This window comes from Epargyreus clarus, unplaced genomic scaffold (assembly GCF_041222505.1).
Source record: "Epargyreus clarus isolate Ecla_fem2 unplaced genomic scaffold, WU_Ecla_fem_2.2 ptg000024l, whole genome shotgun sequence".
Classification (NCBI taxonomy): Eukaryota; Metazoa; Arthropoda; class Insecta; order Lepidoptera; family Hesperiidae; genus Epargyreus; species Epargyreus clarus.
In genome coordinates this window covers 13,386,870-13,401,624 of record NW_027332231.1, presented here as the reverse complement: position 1 = coordinate 13,401,624, position 14,755 = coordinate 13,386,870, and the positions used below count along the sequence as shown (strand labels likewise).

Sequence of the window (14,755 nt, the reverse complement as noted above, 5' to 3'; positions counted from 1 at the left end):
AGTAGGTGTATAGGAACCTATGTTATTATGTTAGCAGTCCATCCCCACCTATTAAGGACGAAAGTCTGTAGAAACTTTAAAATTTACGATGCTCATCAAATGAGCAAGGTCCCGTGTGACCACTGGAACAAAGCGTTGCCCACGAAAGCTCGATGGAAAAGTACATCAAGTTTAGGGAGTACCATTCGCGCTACGTCCCCGTCTAATGACAAATACCTACACAGAATGTCTAATTGGTATTCATCTGAGCGCGTGTAGACCAAGCAGCGGTGGGGAAGGGTTAATAGCCGGCGCCGCCTCCGCGCCCAGGCATATTGTACCGAGGTCTGCCCGCGAGCGCCGCACGCTCGCCCAAACTAAACGCTAATTCATTCTGTCAATATTTGAACAACTGCAGTGACCTACCCACTACTTCACCGCCAGGCAAGCCGGTGGCTGGGAAGGCAAGATGTCGGCATAGCTGATTGACTGAGATATACGGCTGTGTCACATCGAGCCAGCTCAATCCACCGGCGTTCTACGTTCGCAGCACTTCAGCGCCCACAGAAGATGGATGCTTCCATAACGAAGATTTACGCTATTCCGATCGCTCCCGTAACACGCGGGGAGGAGGGTGAGGGTGCGTGACAGCTGTCACTGCGCTTTCTCGCTCTCGGACGCGGCGGAAAATCTTTATTTTTATCACATACGACGATGTTCCCGTAGAGTGCGACCGGCTCTGTGCGTGATCCGATACGAAAATTACGAAGAATGGCGAACGACGAGGTGATAGGGCCGCGGAAAACGATGTTCGTTTTAGTGATTGTTGTGGGGTGTTTTGCCGTGCTGTGGCCCAGGATCCTGTCCCCGCTGGTCCTGGGTCCCACTCGGGAGCAAATCCAGCCGAATCAGTTCGACCGGGAGGCAGGTAAATAGGTATTTTTATCTCAATGTCAATATCGCTGGACTGAGCGACTTAATGTTGAGCAAATCTAATTATACGTTTTGCAAAAGTTCATTAGTTATTGATTTATTGAAAACCGTTTCAAATATACGGTTTCAGTCGCCAGAAAATAATTATTAGTCATGTGATGTGTTTGCAATTCGCGGGTTCAAGATTTAGCTAGGCAAATATCACTTGGTCCAGTTGTTGACTCTCAGCATTATGTTTACAAAAGACCCGATCGGATCGGAATGTCGTCGGTGCTTATGTAAAGAGTATTATTTATGAGTATTATGATGCACAGCACTGCTTTGCAACGAGCGGTAGACGGATTATTATGTAAATTTAATTATTACATATATAAATGGTTTGTTAGTCATGCGAAATTATTAATACCTATGCAATATTTAAAAATATATTTAAAGTGCTAATGGTATTTCTTCACTTAGCTTCTTATTCCACTTGAGTATATTAAAATTAATTTACATTAATCTTAAATACAAAGAGTGATTCTTTAAAGAAATCAAAATGGGGCTTAACTTTTATATTTAAGTGCAAAATAAATGTAGTGTACAAAAATCATTTAATAAAGTAAATCAATTACTAAGAATCTAATTAGTAGATGACCAATAGACATATTTGAGTATTAATTTAATTAGTATAAATCATGACTCAACCCATTACATGGCATAGTAAAAAAGGGTTTAATATTTAAATTCTTCATAGCAATAATTATTTTTCCTTGACTATGGTGAAACAAGTCATCGGTTGATGGAAATGTTATACATCTAATTAAATCCCTTTAGAATAAAATATGTTGAATAGTGCATATAGAACATTACATATTTATTAACCAGTAGGAAATAAAGGTCCATGGAATATTTATGTATAAGCAATAAGTTATGTTTATTGTATTTAGTTTTACTTTAAATAATGGCAGTTTCAATTTATGAGGAAAACCTTGTTCAGGATCAATACGATAAGGCTTCTATAATACTAATTATTAAAAGTTTAATTTTTAATTTAAACTACAATAGCTTTATTTGTATGGAAGAGGAATCTCACATATTTTTTTATTAATTCAGTTTTGTTACATAAACATGTGGCAAATAGTTATGAGAAAACATATAATTGCTTTTGAAATCATCTCTCCAATTTTTTTGAAACAGTTTTTGATCTCATAACTGATAAGCACTAACAAGGTCTTTCCAAAGGTTCATGAAGAAAACTATGCACTGTTTATGAATTTCTTCTCTTGTGTTTATGAGTTTTTCCATTAGGCTGCTGTGAAGTGATATTCGAGACAGACGTAGCCGTGCTCGAACTGGTGAATGAAGTATGCAGCTCAGCTATGGGAGTGGGCAAGCTGTCCCCACACTCCGCAGCCGAGTGTAGGAAGGCTGTGAATGAGACATGCGGGGTGGATATAGCAGTCTTTCTGAAACGGAACGAAAATGTTGGGAAGACAACGAAAATGCTCGTTGAAACTATGCAAAATAGCAACAGTTCCTGTCTGAGGGAGCATTTTGGTGTCCCCGTATACAGCCTTGGCCCGCACCTAGCCTCCAAGTCGTGGGACATAAAAGACAGTTAGTGTTTTATGGTCGGATGAGCATGGATTTATATGCCACCTTATGTTTTAACAACTACAAATAATATGTGCTAACTAAAACTACTAGGTGCTTAAAGAGGTCTGGATATTTGAGTGTATACTAATATATGTGAACTGTGTACCTATAATGGGATTACTACTAATTGTTTGTCTGGTGACTAACATTGTTAATGAGATAAGTGCTATTGTGACTAATATGTTAGGTTTAAGCCTTGAGAATTAACTTAAGTGAAACAACATAAAAGGTTTCTACATTTTAGGGTATATTTTAGAGATTAATTGACTTTTCAATAGTTTAATTATAGTTAGATTTGATATTGTGAAATATAATACGAATACTATTAAAAAAAATAGAATATGGCCGCTGTAACACAATGGTTATCGTGCCTTTCGCGAGAATTACGCAGAGGTTTGCAGGTTCGATTCCGGCTAGGCGGAAAAATTTAATTAAGATAACTCTTCACCCAAAATAAATAAATAAATAAGCAATCCTAGCTTAGGCCTAGGAATGTACTATTAATATGCGTATTTGAGACACAAAATATGTTTCGTATTACATATGTGATAACTGGAAGCTGCAATTAGCATAATAGAGTGCTTATAATATTTTTTATAATTCGGAGTAACATGTGAGATGTGTGATGCTGCGCCGATTAGCATCTGAAAATGACGTAAATGTGAATTGAAAACATTGGAATGTTGCCATATATATTTTGAACAATATTTAGAAGCCAAGTTTGCAACTTCCAGTCATTTTCACCATAAATCATATATGGTCCATTTATGTGATAAATAGTTGGTTACAAGTGACATTGTTTGTTTGTTATATAAGAAAACTGAATTAAAAAATCTACGATTCTAACTAGAAATCATGATGTTGTTCAAACTATTGTGATATTTGATGAAAGTTGTTTAGACAAGAAAAAAGCAAAATTTAAATCGATTCATCTTTACCATAGATAAAACGCTTGCTACACTTACAGCCACACACTGGGATTCCCTGTATCGTGGGTGCTATGGATTCACACAGAGACAAATGCACATACAAAGACCCAGAAACAGGGACCTAAATTCATCATTTAAAAATCTGTCTGGCCGGGAATCCGGTACTCTCTGCGCGTAAGACCGGTATATTTTACGTCTGATATTATACGTTAAACTTAAGGGCGTTAAAATTCTTACTTATAGAGGCTTTTAATGTTATGAAAGTGGCTAATACGCATACAGCTTCTTATTTCTTCTCAGGAATAAGTGTTAACATCTCACGTGTTACTCGTTGCACCTTGCCAAAACATTTCCTGTTTGAAAAATGTTTGGCTGCCAAACATTAAAATTAGATAATATCTGCGTACTAGAAATTAACAAATTTCAATATTTTGAATTTGGTAAAAAATGGATAGATTGGTTTTATTAATAACGGATCGTAAAGGACCTAAGAGACTTGATTACGTCAATCGTAGGAATAGTATTTTGTGATTTATTATTATAACGAATAATAATACGAATAATTCGAATTATAAGAATGTTAGGCGATAGAATTTAGCATCAACCAAAGGTTTATCTGCGACCAAATTCAGGACACTATACATTTGGATTTCCCAAAAAGGTTTATATTGTCTAGTGCGGCTCCTACACTATTTAAATTTTATTATGATTAAACAAAAAGTTAAGAGAAAAATAATGGCATATGTATATCAATTCAGCGGAAATTTGGAAAGATGTGATGCTTTACCGGCGTGCGCTATTTAATATTATATTATGTGTACTATTAAATAATTTAATCGTTATTTTCAAACGGTATTTTACAAAGATAAACGCATTTGAACAGTTGCTTAAAATTATATAATGGTAATGATTACACCGAGAATTCTGCGTTGGCCGCACAGTTGAGAGGATGATATACGGCTGATTAATCGTGAGTTATGAGGGAATCGTGTGTGGAGGAGGAGAGGTCGTCCTCGACATACGATAGTTTCAGTGCTATTGTCTTAAAGCAAGCTACTTTACAATGTTACTAGTATTATCAATACGGAGGATTGCCAACGTAGCAACTATACAAGCTATACAATATACATGCTTGCTGGTACATGCATTGTGAAAATTAAAAACGTCTCCTTATTACGGTATAATAGATACACCGAATAATGCCGTAAAATACCGCTGTCTGTATTTTTGTCTTTTTAAAAAAAAAATGGTATATTTTGTTGTTACAATAGTTATCGCAATACACATTGTAAAAATTTCACCTATTTCTTTTACGGTTTAAAAGATAGAGCTCTCTGACAGACGGACAAACAGCGGAGGTTACATAATAGGGTTCCATTTTTACCCTTTGGGTAAATAAGCTGAAGGTGGTAGAACCCTTTGTGGTTCGACTTCGGCGGCACCACCGCCACACCTATTTCTACCTAATAACAGCAGTGTTAGGTGCTGCTGTGTTCCGGTTTGAAGGGTGTGGTAAGGGAGACAGACTTTTCCGAGGCGTTCCAGCTTAGTCCTCAGGGGTAGCGGCGCATATGTGGGCGACCTCAGGTAGAAATATCTATTCCTATATGGGGTTGATTACAGATGTCCATGGGCGGCAGTAGCCACTTACCATCAGGTGGACTGCAAGCTCGTCTGTTACTCCTATATTATAAAAAAAAAACAAATTTTCATAGATGATACGATACGATAGATATTAAACTCAATACGCGTAGTTATTAATATCGATTGTTTTCGCGACAGGAATTGCTTACAAACGATGTTTTAATGATATAAGTAGTAAACGATGACGTAGTCGCTCGTCACTAGATCACTCGATAGATTGATTTTTAACAACGCGCATTAGTGTAAAATTCTGTGTCTCCTTTTCTAATGCCTTGTTTACTGGATTTGCGTCATATGCATGCAAAACGACGGTCGCCCGTACCACTGTCAATCACATGCACCGTCCGAGTTGCGCGGGCGTCGGTAAATATAGCCGGGGCGCTGCGGAGGCGGTGAACTTGAAATTTGATGGTAACTAATGTGTGTAGTCCCTAGCTGTCCTGCTGCTACTGTCATGAACTGAGACACTTTACTTAGGATATGACGTGGATCTAAGGGCAGAGAATAGATCTATTTTGTTGCTGAATATTGTTTCTTCCATTTTTTTTTCTAATTTTGTCAAAGTAAATGTTTGCCATCATGACTGTCTTTTGAATAATGCTAACAGACTTTCTTTATTCTTATTCTGGGGAATAGGCTATAATTAACAACATGAATGAATGATATAGAATATTAGTTTAGAGAGCATCGATATACTACTAATAAAGACGTAGATGAGTCATACACGTTCGAAATTTGGCACATGATTCATGGGCTAATTGGCCTATGACAACTTAGTCACGGGCCGCGCGCCTCTCAGAATGGTCGTGTCTATGTCAAAGTTTCTGTGTTGAAAAGTGATTAAAAATGCCGTCTTGTGTCATGATATTTTGCACAAACTACAGCGGAAAAATCACCCAAGGTGGTGGAATCACTTATAATTCGTAAGTATTTCAATTTCAAGAAGTTATTATCGATTTTTCAATAATTCAAATTAAATTTAGCGTAAATATATGTCACAGATAATAGAGCGAATAAAAAGATGGGCATATTACTAAGTGTAAAAGAGAAGCGTTATGAATTGTGCGTATCCATGTATCATAGATTAAATTAATAAATAGTCCAGAAGGTACATTATTGGTATATATAAATCATTTACTAATTTGAAAGTTATATTTATTAATTTGATGTTTAAGTCGATATTTTTTCTAATACTATTTCTGTGTAGTGATTTTATTTCTGTGTATGTTTTAGGTTCCCATTAAATGAAATAGGGCGACTAAAGTGGTTGGACATTGTTCGCAAGGAAAGAAGGGAAGACGATTCGCATCCAAATTATTAGAGTCGGACTTGCTCTGAACATACCATGGACGATGATAATTAAATCTTACAAAACCAAAGAATTTATTTTTTATTTTGCCTGCATCCAAAAATCATACTAGTAGTTAATCATAAAACACTCTTGAACACCCTTCTCCATTCCATGCAACATTCACGCAGAGACGCGTGTGTGGGAAAAATACGTAATTCAGTGCGTACTGAATTACGTATTTTTAATGCGAATTGCGTACTGACTTAATACTAATACCATATTAAATTAATGCATATACGAATTTATTCTCTCTATATCAAGCACATTATAGGTAGCTATTCAATTAATTCATATAGACGGATCAGACTTAAACTCATCTTTAACGAATAGTCATCATGATTGCCACGCATAAAGTTATATGTTTATCCTTTTTTTTTGCATATTCAGTTAGACGTGCCGTGTTAGAGCACCTAATATGCCTTTTTTTTTGTTATCGAAGGGGAAACCTTCAAAAGGTACCCGACAACGTGGGAGCGACGCCGGGTTATGTGGGATTTTTACCGCACTAAAACCCCCTCGGTGGCCGTCCTCTGCGCTGCGTAGAGGGCTCCGGGATCTCCAAAGGAACACAACCGGAGTCCTCTTAGCGCGTTGCCCCGTCGGGCTCCGATTGTTTTGTTAGTAACCTATCTACGTCTTTATTAGTACAATCTTTGTATAGCCAGAAATTTTTCGCTTCTTCTCCATATCGAAACACCTTGTGAAGTGGTGGTACATGCAATTACATTAAAAAAGAATAAAGAACCTATTTTGAATAAAAAATTGATTATATTTTTAAATTGTCTATTTTAAACCAATCGATCTGTATAGATACATTATTTAAAGATAAAATAGAATAAACCATAAAATCTACATATTTTGTATCAGACTTTTAAATTAAATATTTATATAATAAATTATTTAGTTAAAATGTACTATAAAATTTCTACGTAAACGGCGCACTAAAACATATCAACAGTTTTGTATATTTTTTACCTTCTGTCCCATTATTTCTTTGTCTTTGACAAGCATGCGGATCAATGGATAAGTGACCATGTGTCCTGTTTTGAACGGTACAGTCCCTTTTTTCGATGCTTCGTCCCGTTGTCTCCGAAAAGAACCTCGGGACACAAAATTGGTCCGTTTTCCCAAATAACAGTAATGATAACTAAATATTAAAATCCATAAATTTAAAATAACAATGTTTTAAAAGCAAATTTCCGCCATCTTGAATTATTAGTAACGTTTAATTAAGTAACTTCTAATTAAATAACAATAAATAGTAAAATTGTGAAAAAAGCATGGGGTGCTCCATTTATCAGTTTTCGAAAAGCGCCCCACACTTTTTCCTCAATTATACTATTTACTGTTCCTTAAATAATCCCTAGATTGAAAATTATTTTCTACTTTTTAGTTGATTTTATCATAATAACGTGTTTTTAGTTTTTTAAACCATATTTTTTCAAATAAAAAGTAGTTGACATAAAAAAATCGATGTCCCGTTTTGAATGAAGTAATCATTGGTCACTATATTCCATGGTCAATATTTACGTTGGCGTACACTTTAAACGCAATGTCAAACACTAGTTGTCTTTTTTTATCACATTGTTCTAATAGCTCTGTCCCTTAGAGAACATTTGTCTAAGTAGTGAAAGGTAAGTAAAATAAAAAACGTTCATGTGTGCTATCAATGGAGTTTCGCTCAAGTTTTCGGTCAAGTTAGTACGGGTATAACCTGTCTATAAGTATAAAATGTCATTGTTAGAGAGATTAACAATTGCACGTCACAAAATTCGGATTACAGGAACTTAAATTTGTTTTGCAGATGTTTTCCAAACATTGACGTAATATACGGAAGTGTCGTCATCGGTCGTTAATAACGATCGTCGTTGTTCAATTTGTTTTTAACACTCTTTTTTTTTGAGTAATAATTATAACAAGCAAAATACCCCACTGCTTAAAAATATAGTCTACGTCACTTCCATATTTTAGATGAATCCAACGACACCTCATATGTTAGAATCCGTCAAGGCGTTTGGGCTGCAGGGGGCGCCAAAGAAAGGGATATAAGCGCGAAGGATAATTTGATAAACATTACCTTCCGCAGTTCGGTAAAAACATATTTTTGCTTCTAGTAACGTGAGAGAGTTGAGAGTTGAGTTATGGTGTGTATGGGTCTATTATAGATGTGGTCCATGACAACAACGAGTCGTCCCATCTGGCGAGAAGCCTTGAACCAGCTGCCTTTATCCAACATACGTAACATATACACGTTTTCAGCTGAGGATACGCTCATGATGTTCTCAGGATGCTTACGTTTACTTAACATATCTTTTTTCTGACGTAATCTGTCAATAATTTAATATACTCGTAGGTTTGTATTTTATATTATTAAGCAAGGGAACATAAGACCAAAGGAAATGTTGTGAAATCGTGAAATGAACAAGTAATCGTATGCAATCTTAATATCTTAGTATAGATAATACTGGTATTTATTGTTGTTAAAATGTATTCTAATCTTAATGTATATAAAAAGATCTGACTTTCAATATTCTTTATTTTGGGATTCTCGTTTCTTGAAGTTACAAGTCTTCATGATAATTAGCATAAAAACTTAATAACATCAAAATTGATTCCTATTTAGTTATTTATTCTATTTTTACTTTTTTCTGTTCGATTACTTACTCTGTTGAAATTTTACATAAGTAGATATTTTTTCTTTCATTTTAGCTAAGTTTGTCATCAACTTGAAGGGAATTAGGATGGTCTCGTTTACAGGTGTCTATAGGCTCTAAGCCTATAGACTACCAAATTAATGTCGATGGCCTACAATGCTACATGGATCTCTTTCTTGAATAAAAATAGGTAATAATAGGTTAATAATAATATTTTGGGGTATATTTTTGCAATATGCTCACATTTCCAATAGGATAAGGCTAGAAGGCCAGCAATAAAACGAGTTAACGATGTGCCTATGTAGTGTTGAAGTTTTACTACCTTCAAAACCTGAATATTGCGCACTGTTGATTCTCAAATATGAGGTAAGGCGTGTTGAAGATTTATTACTTACAAGCTGTGCCTTGCGGTTTTACCCGCGTTTAAAAACTGTGTCTGCAGAATTTTCTCCACCCTTCTATTATTCCTATTTCTCTTTCCTCTAGTCCTCTTCACAAAAAACATTAACCATTTTCAGTGATCTCCGGTGCATACGACTTCGCTTACTACTCAGAGGTCAAGATTGTTCTTGGGTTTCAGGTTATCGATTATTGTAAATTATAACTTAACGGCTGCCTCAGTAGACGGCTTCTTGATTATTGATTGAAAATTCCAGAATTAGTTGAAACCATCCGTAAGATTATAATATTAGTTTAGATATTTTGATACTTCAACGAGGGCTTCCCACTTAGTTCATGGGCGACGGTAACTTAGCATCACGTGGGTTGCATCCTCCTAGCATCCTCACACTTAGATTTCAAAAATAAATAGTCATCTGGCGTAACAAAAGTTCAATATTTAGAGAAACTAACCTTACAACTACCTATCTATGTATATACTACCTTGCTATGTATAACGGTATAGAAATATAGATTACAAACTTTATAGAAAAGACGAAACATAAAATTTAAATACGAAGATGACATTCTTATGCACAGTAGGTATCGAGACAGCAAACATTGCTTTCCGACGCGTTGCGGCTTCAAGTAATACTTGTTCTAAGCGGCCTTACCAAGTGTAATGCAAGAACAAAGGTATTAACGCCATTGTCACTTGTTAAGGTCATTAGGACGTAAATCACGGGAGATAGCGGGAGCGGAAGCAACGGAATAGGTTTAAGAATAGATATTAGGTATTTGATGCCAATGTATGACTTTAGATTTGAGAAAATGATTGAATAGAGCAATGTAAAATTAATGCCATATTTGATAATCGTAAAATAGTATCGGTTTAACCTATTATGGTATCTTCATCCAAACGTAAATAAATTACAGTACATTAATTTTTTTTGTTGAAAAGACCTTCAACAAAGACCCGGTGCTATGGGAGATTGGGGTTATGTGGAGAACTCTGAGATCTCCAACGGAACACAAACGAAGTTCTTCGCAGTGCCCCTATCGGACTCGGGCCTGGTGAACTTTGTCTCATCCGATATCTTTAAATGTTCATGACGGTAAACGATTATACGTCGTCCGTCTCGAGGGCTCCATTCTTGCTGCCCGCAACCGCGGAAGTTCCCTTTTAGTCACCTCTTACTCCCTTTTAGTCTCTGAAAGGCAGGACATACCATAGTTCTATTCTGGTCTCAAGAACAGTACATAAACCTGTTGCGTTGGCATATAAATGAAACGTACACAATATAGCCGAGTGCATATCTCATACACAGATACACATATTTCTTAAAAACATTCTAACAGACATTCAAACTCGTGACTTGCAGGAATTGCTTGGACTAATTATATAACAAAACTCATTAGAATACTCGAAGTAGATAATTGTAACGACTTTACGTCATTCTTTTACTTTGAAGTTGTATGTATGTTGTTTTTAAATGTATAGAAGTATGTTTTACTATATTTACCATATAGGTATTTGGAATAGGTTTACGGTTTTTTTTTAGGGAATAGATGTAAGATAGGACGCAAATGTAAGACATAAACTTTCTGGTGATATATCAGTTGAATAAATCCTATGTATATAACAACGTCTATGTAATATTATTTATCTCAATACTTGGTACAGTTAAATTGTGAATGAAAAAAAATAGTATAAAAATAAATACAGCCGAACGAAGTATCTCCTCCTTTTTAACGGATTTCAGAAAACACCGTTCTTCTGTATTTGTATTGTATGTACGTTTGTATGTTCAGATTTCCAAAAACTAATGATCCATTTTTGATGGGATTTTCGTTAAAGTCGGATACAGGAAAATCATTAAATACATTTCACATTGTTTATACAGGGGTACTCTAGCTAGCCATCTCTAAGTTAGATGACCTCTCTAAATTGGGTATTTCGCTTATCACTTGCCGCCCGAAATGTAGCACACAACAGAACAAGGAGTACACGTCTTCAGTTTTAATTTTTCTCGCGCTGACCAGTCGGCCATGTGCTAATGACGGCTAAGTATTCTAAGTGAAATGTCACCTGACAACGATGCGAGTGTCGAAAGTGTGACGGTAAGGCCGCATCACACGAGTGTGTGACTTGGTGATGCGACTAATGCTTGTATGATTGATGTTTTAGTTTGTAGTAGAGGTGACCTATATAAACTTTGGCTCCAGCTATGTTCTGGATCGAAGGATTTAATTATTGTCAATTTTTAAAGAATTAAATGGCGAAAAAAGATTCTTCTAAGTCCACTGTCGATATCTGTTATTTTGACGCTTCTAAAAACCCTGTGGTTGGACCTAAGTATGTCATTTTGGAAGAGGGAGAGACATCTTTATTCTATTAGTACCTGGAAAAACAGTCTGAAACACATTGATCAGTTCAGTCTTTAGTGTGGAGTTACTTGTCAGATCCGGAACGGATGAATAGGCTTGGCTCGTTTTTACTATCGGCAGTGCTGCATACCTTGGGTGTTTTATGTCCGTAAAATGTTACGTCATCGTCTTCAACCCACTACTGTCCTACTAAGTCCTACTAAGTAGTACTAATAGAATAGTGGGTTAACCAAAGCGTTCATTTGGATCTGTTATGCTTAAACACTTGTGGAAAATATATAATTACTTTTTAATACAAAGTACCTGAAAAATTGGGAATATTTATGGCCTTTATGTGTCTGGGGCGGCACTACTAATTCGTTTGGTTTCTTCGAATTAGCCTAACTAAAATTGCCTTATTATATAGTACTGCAACAATTTTTATTTAAAAATTTACAGCTACACAACATCAAAGCCGACGGCTTGACTACTCATTGTCCTGTACGTAAAATTGTACACTTCATTGTAGTCTCCGAGGGTTTTTAGTTTTTAACCGGCGTTACCAAACTAACTAAACGGGTTTTTTAGGCTTGCAAGCGCATGTAGCCGTTCCGATAAGAGTATCGGTTTTCTTAGCAAATCAAAGGGATTTTGCCGCAAGCGCTTGCGACGTCCACATGTTTGTGGACGTGTTTGGTTGGAGTACAAGCCTCTAAAATCGCACGGGAGTTTGCGACAAAATGCAAGCGTGTGGAGGCAGCGTTAAAAATATACTTAGTGATTGTTCAGTTGTCAAAACCATCTGCATGTACATTGCGTTAACTTTTAGCGTGTGCTGTGCCATTGAGGCGAATTGACGAGCACATATTTGCTCTGCTAAGCGCTTGCGGCAACCTTGGAGTCCCATATGGTTTATACACAAATTAGGTAATAGCCAATTGGCGATCTGGGTCAAATTGTGTGCAGCACTGGCCCAGGGCATAGGCGACAGCGGTTGAGGTACAAGCGTAGGTTGCCTGAAACCTTTTTTGTTCCCTGAATAATTCGTAAAGTAGGTACCTTATGAAAAATATTTTAAGAAAATATTTTTCAAGAAAACTAGACGATTTTACACGGTCTAGTTCATATATGCATTTTTCTAATTAGAGCTCATAAATTAATTTCAGTGAAAAAAGTCCTATAGTTAAATTATCGGTTATTTTGTCAGCAATGAACATTTTAAGAGCTTAGAAGATGGCACTTATACTGATATCTCAATTCAATTTATTTGTGTAGATAAAAACATGTAGGTTACATCACTATTTATTGTCGTATAAACATATTTTCGGCAATACGCTAATTAATGATGCAGGTCAAATTGTATGGTGTTTGGCCGTAGGCATAAGCGACAGCGTTTTACTGTAATACCTACTTATGTTTGGTTAATAAACTTTTAGGTAATATCCTAGTAATATGCCAATTGCCGTAATGGTCATACACAGGGGGTAGCGGCCATATGTTGATACCGTATATCGATATAAAATACAGGATTTATGGCAAAATTATAATGACATTGAATGAATATCTTTGACGGGCTAGGGCTCAATTAAAATTCGCGCAAGTAAATAAGTCATGTAATAAGGTTAGATTTTCGTTTTCGGCCACACTGATTTCTTGTTCTTTTTATGAATATACAATATACAATACTTTGCCGAGAATTGAACCCAGGAAATTTTGTGGAGCAGGCATCGTGACCGCTACAGTATGCAGGTCGTCCGACCATCATCGTCGGATTTCTTAGAACAACTCTATACTCTTCCAAGTTGGCTTCATTACCGATCCTATTAATCACATCAAATTAACGTATCAATTACAAATAGATCGCTTCAGTTCGAAATGAATCGACTAGATAGATCCGTCTCTTTCTGACACCACTAAAATGATAGAGATGGCCGCAGGGCCAGCTGGTACTAAGCCATGTTAATCACGCTTTAATTTGGCTCATTGCTCATGAGTCAGGGACCGCCGTGTTCAATTAGGATATGACTAGATTTCCGCGCCGAATATAGACTGCGTGCTAGTTGGGTGCTTAATGAGTGCAAGTTGCTAGTACTGGTGGCTAGTAGGGTCCCGGCTGCTGGAGTATTGTGGTAGTGTGTAGTCAGTCGTCAAGATTCCGTTTTTAATTTGGTTTTGAAGTACCAATGAGTATGCACCCCACAATAACGATTAATACATCAGTAAACTACCACAGGTATGACTGATGTCGTCTCGGAGTGCCCTTGATGTTGGTCACATATCCATTCCTGGCGACATAGCCCGTTATTAATAAATCAATCTATCAAATGTTTCACTTACAATTAATATAAATTTGATAATTTACAGAGATAACTTGGTTAATTTCGATCTTTAGTAAGCAGATGTTAGTTCAAATGGAATGTCTCGTTGAAATATGTCCACATATTGTCAATAAATAATTATTTGTAAGTGTATGGTCAGTTTTTTGTAAATAAAATAATTTTTATTGGGTTCAGAGTGAGACTGTGTTGATAAGCGCATGTAATTAAAAAAATAATATAATTAACTCTGTAACGTATAATTATGATTAGTTGTGTGGTGTCCTTGGCAGCACCATTTCCTGTTCCCGTCAATATTATAACAAACCTACAGGCGAAGGGATACATCCAGGAGTTCGGTTGAAGTATTCTATGGAGTTGCTCATCTAATGTGTACAGCCAAGTGATGACTACGTTATGAGGGGCGTTAGATAGATGAAACTTTGTAACTTATTAAAAAACTTAAACTAGAAATATCGATTATAGGCCATATAAATGTTTACATTATATTAATATGTCATTTACTAATGCATTGTAAATATTTCTTATAAATACAACTGTGATGTA

General features: G+C 36.1%; 1 protein-coding gene across 7 annotated transcripts in view; it reads left to right on the top strand.

Annotated features, from left to right (window-relative positions):
- Nucleotides 1–555: 555 nt before the first annotated feature.
- The window catches only part of RIC-3 (RIC3 acetylcholine receptor chaperone), a 41,966-nt gene continuing 27,766 nt past the window's right edge, over nt 556–14,755 (top strand). For 2 of the 7 annotated variants that reach the window (XM_073086674.1, XM_073086671.1), the window contains exons 1-2: nt 576–907; nt 2,203–2,511. In XM_073086674.1, the coding sequence (XP_072942775.1) occupies nt 751–907; nt 2,203–2,511 (466 nt within the window). In that variant the 5' untranslated portion in view covers nt 576–750. Of the gene's footprint in view, nt 908–2,202; nt 2,512–14,755 lie in introns of all 7 variants that reach the window. The other 5 variants (XM_073086672.1, XM_073086676.1, XM_073086669.1 and 2 more) reach the window with 4 other exon arrangements.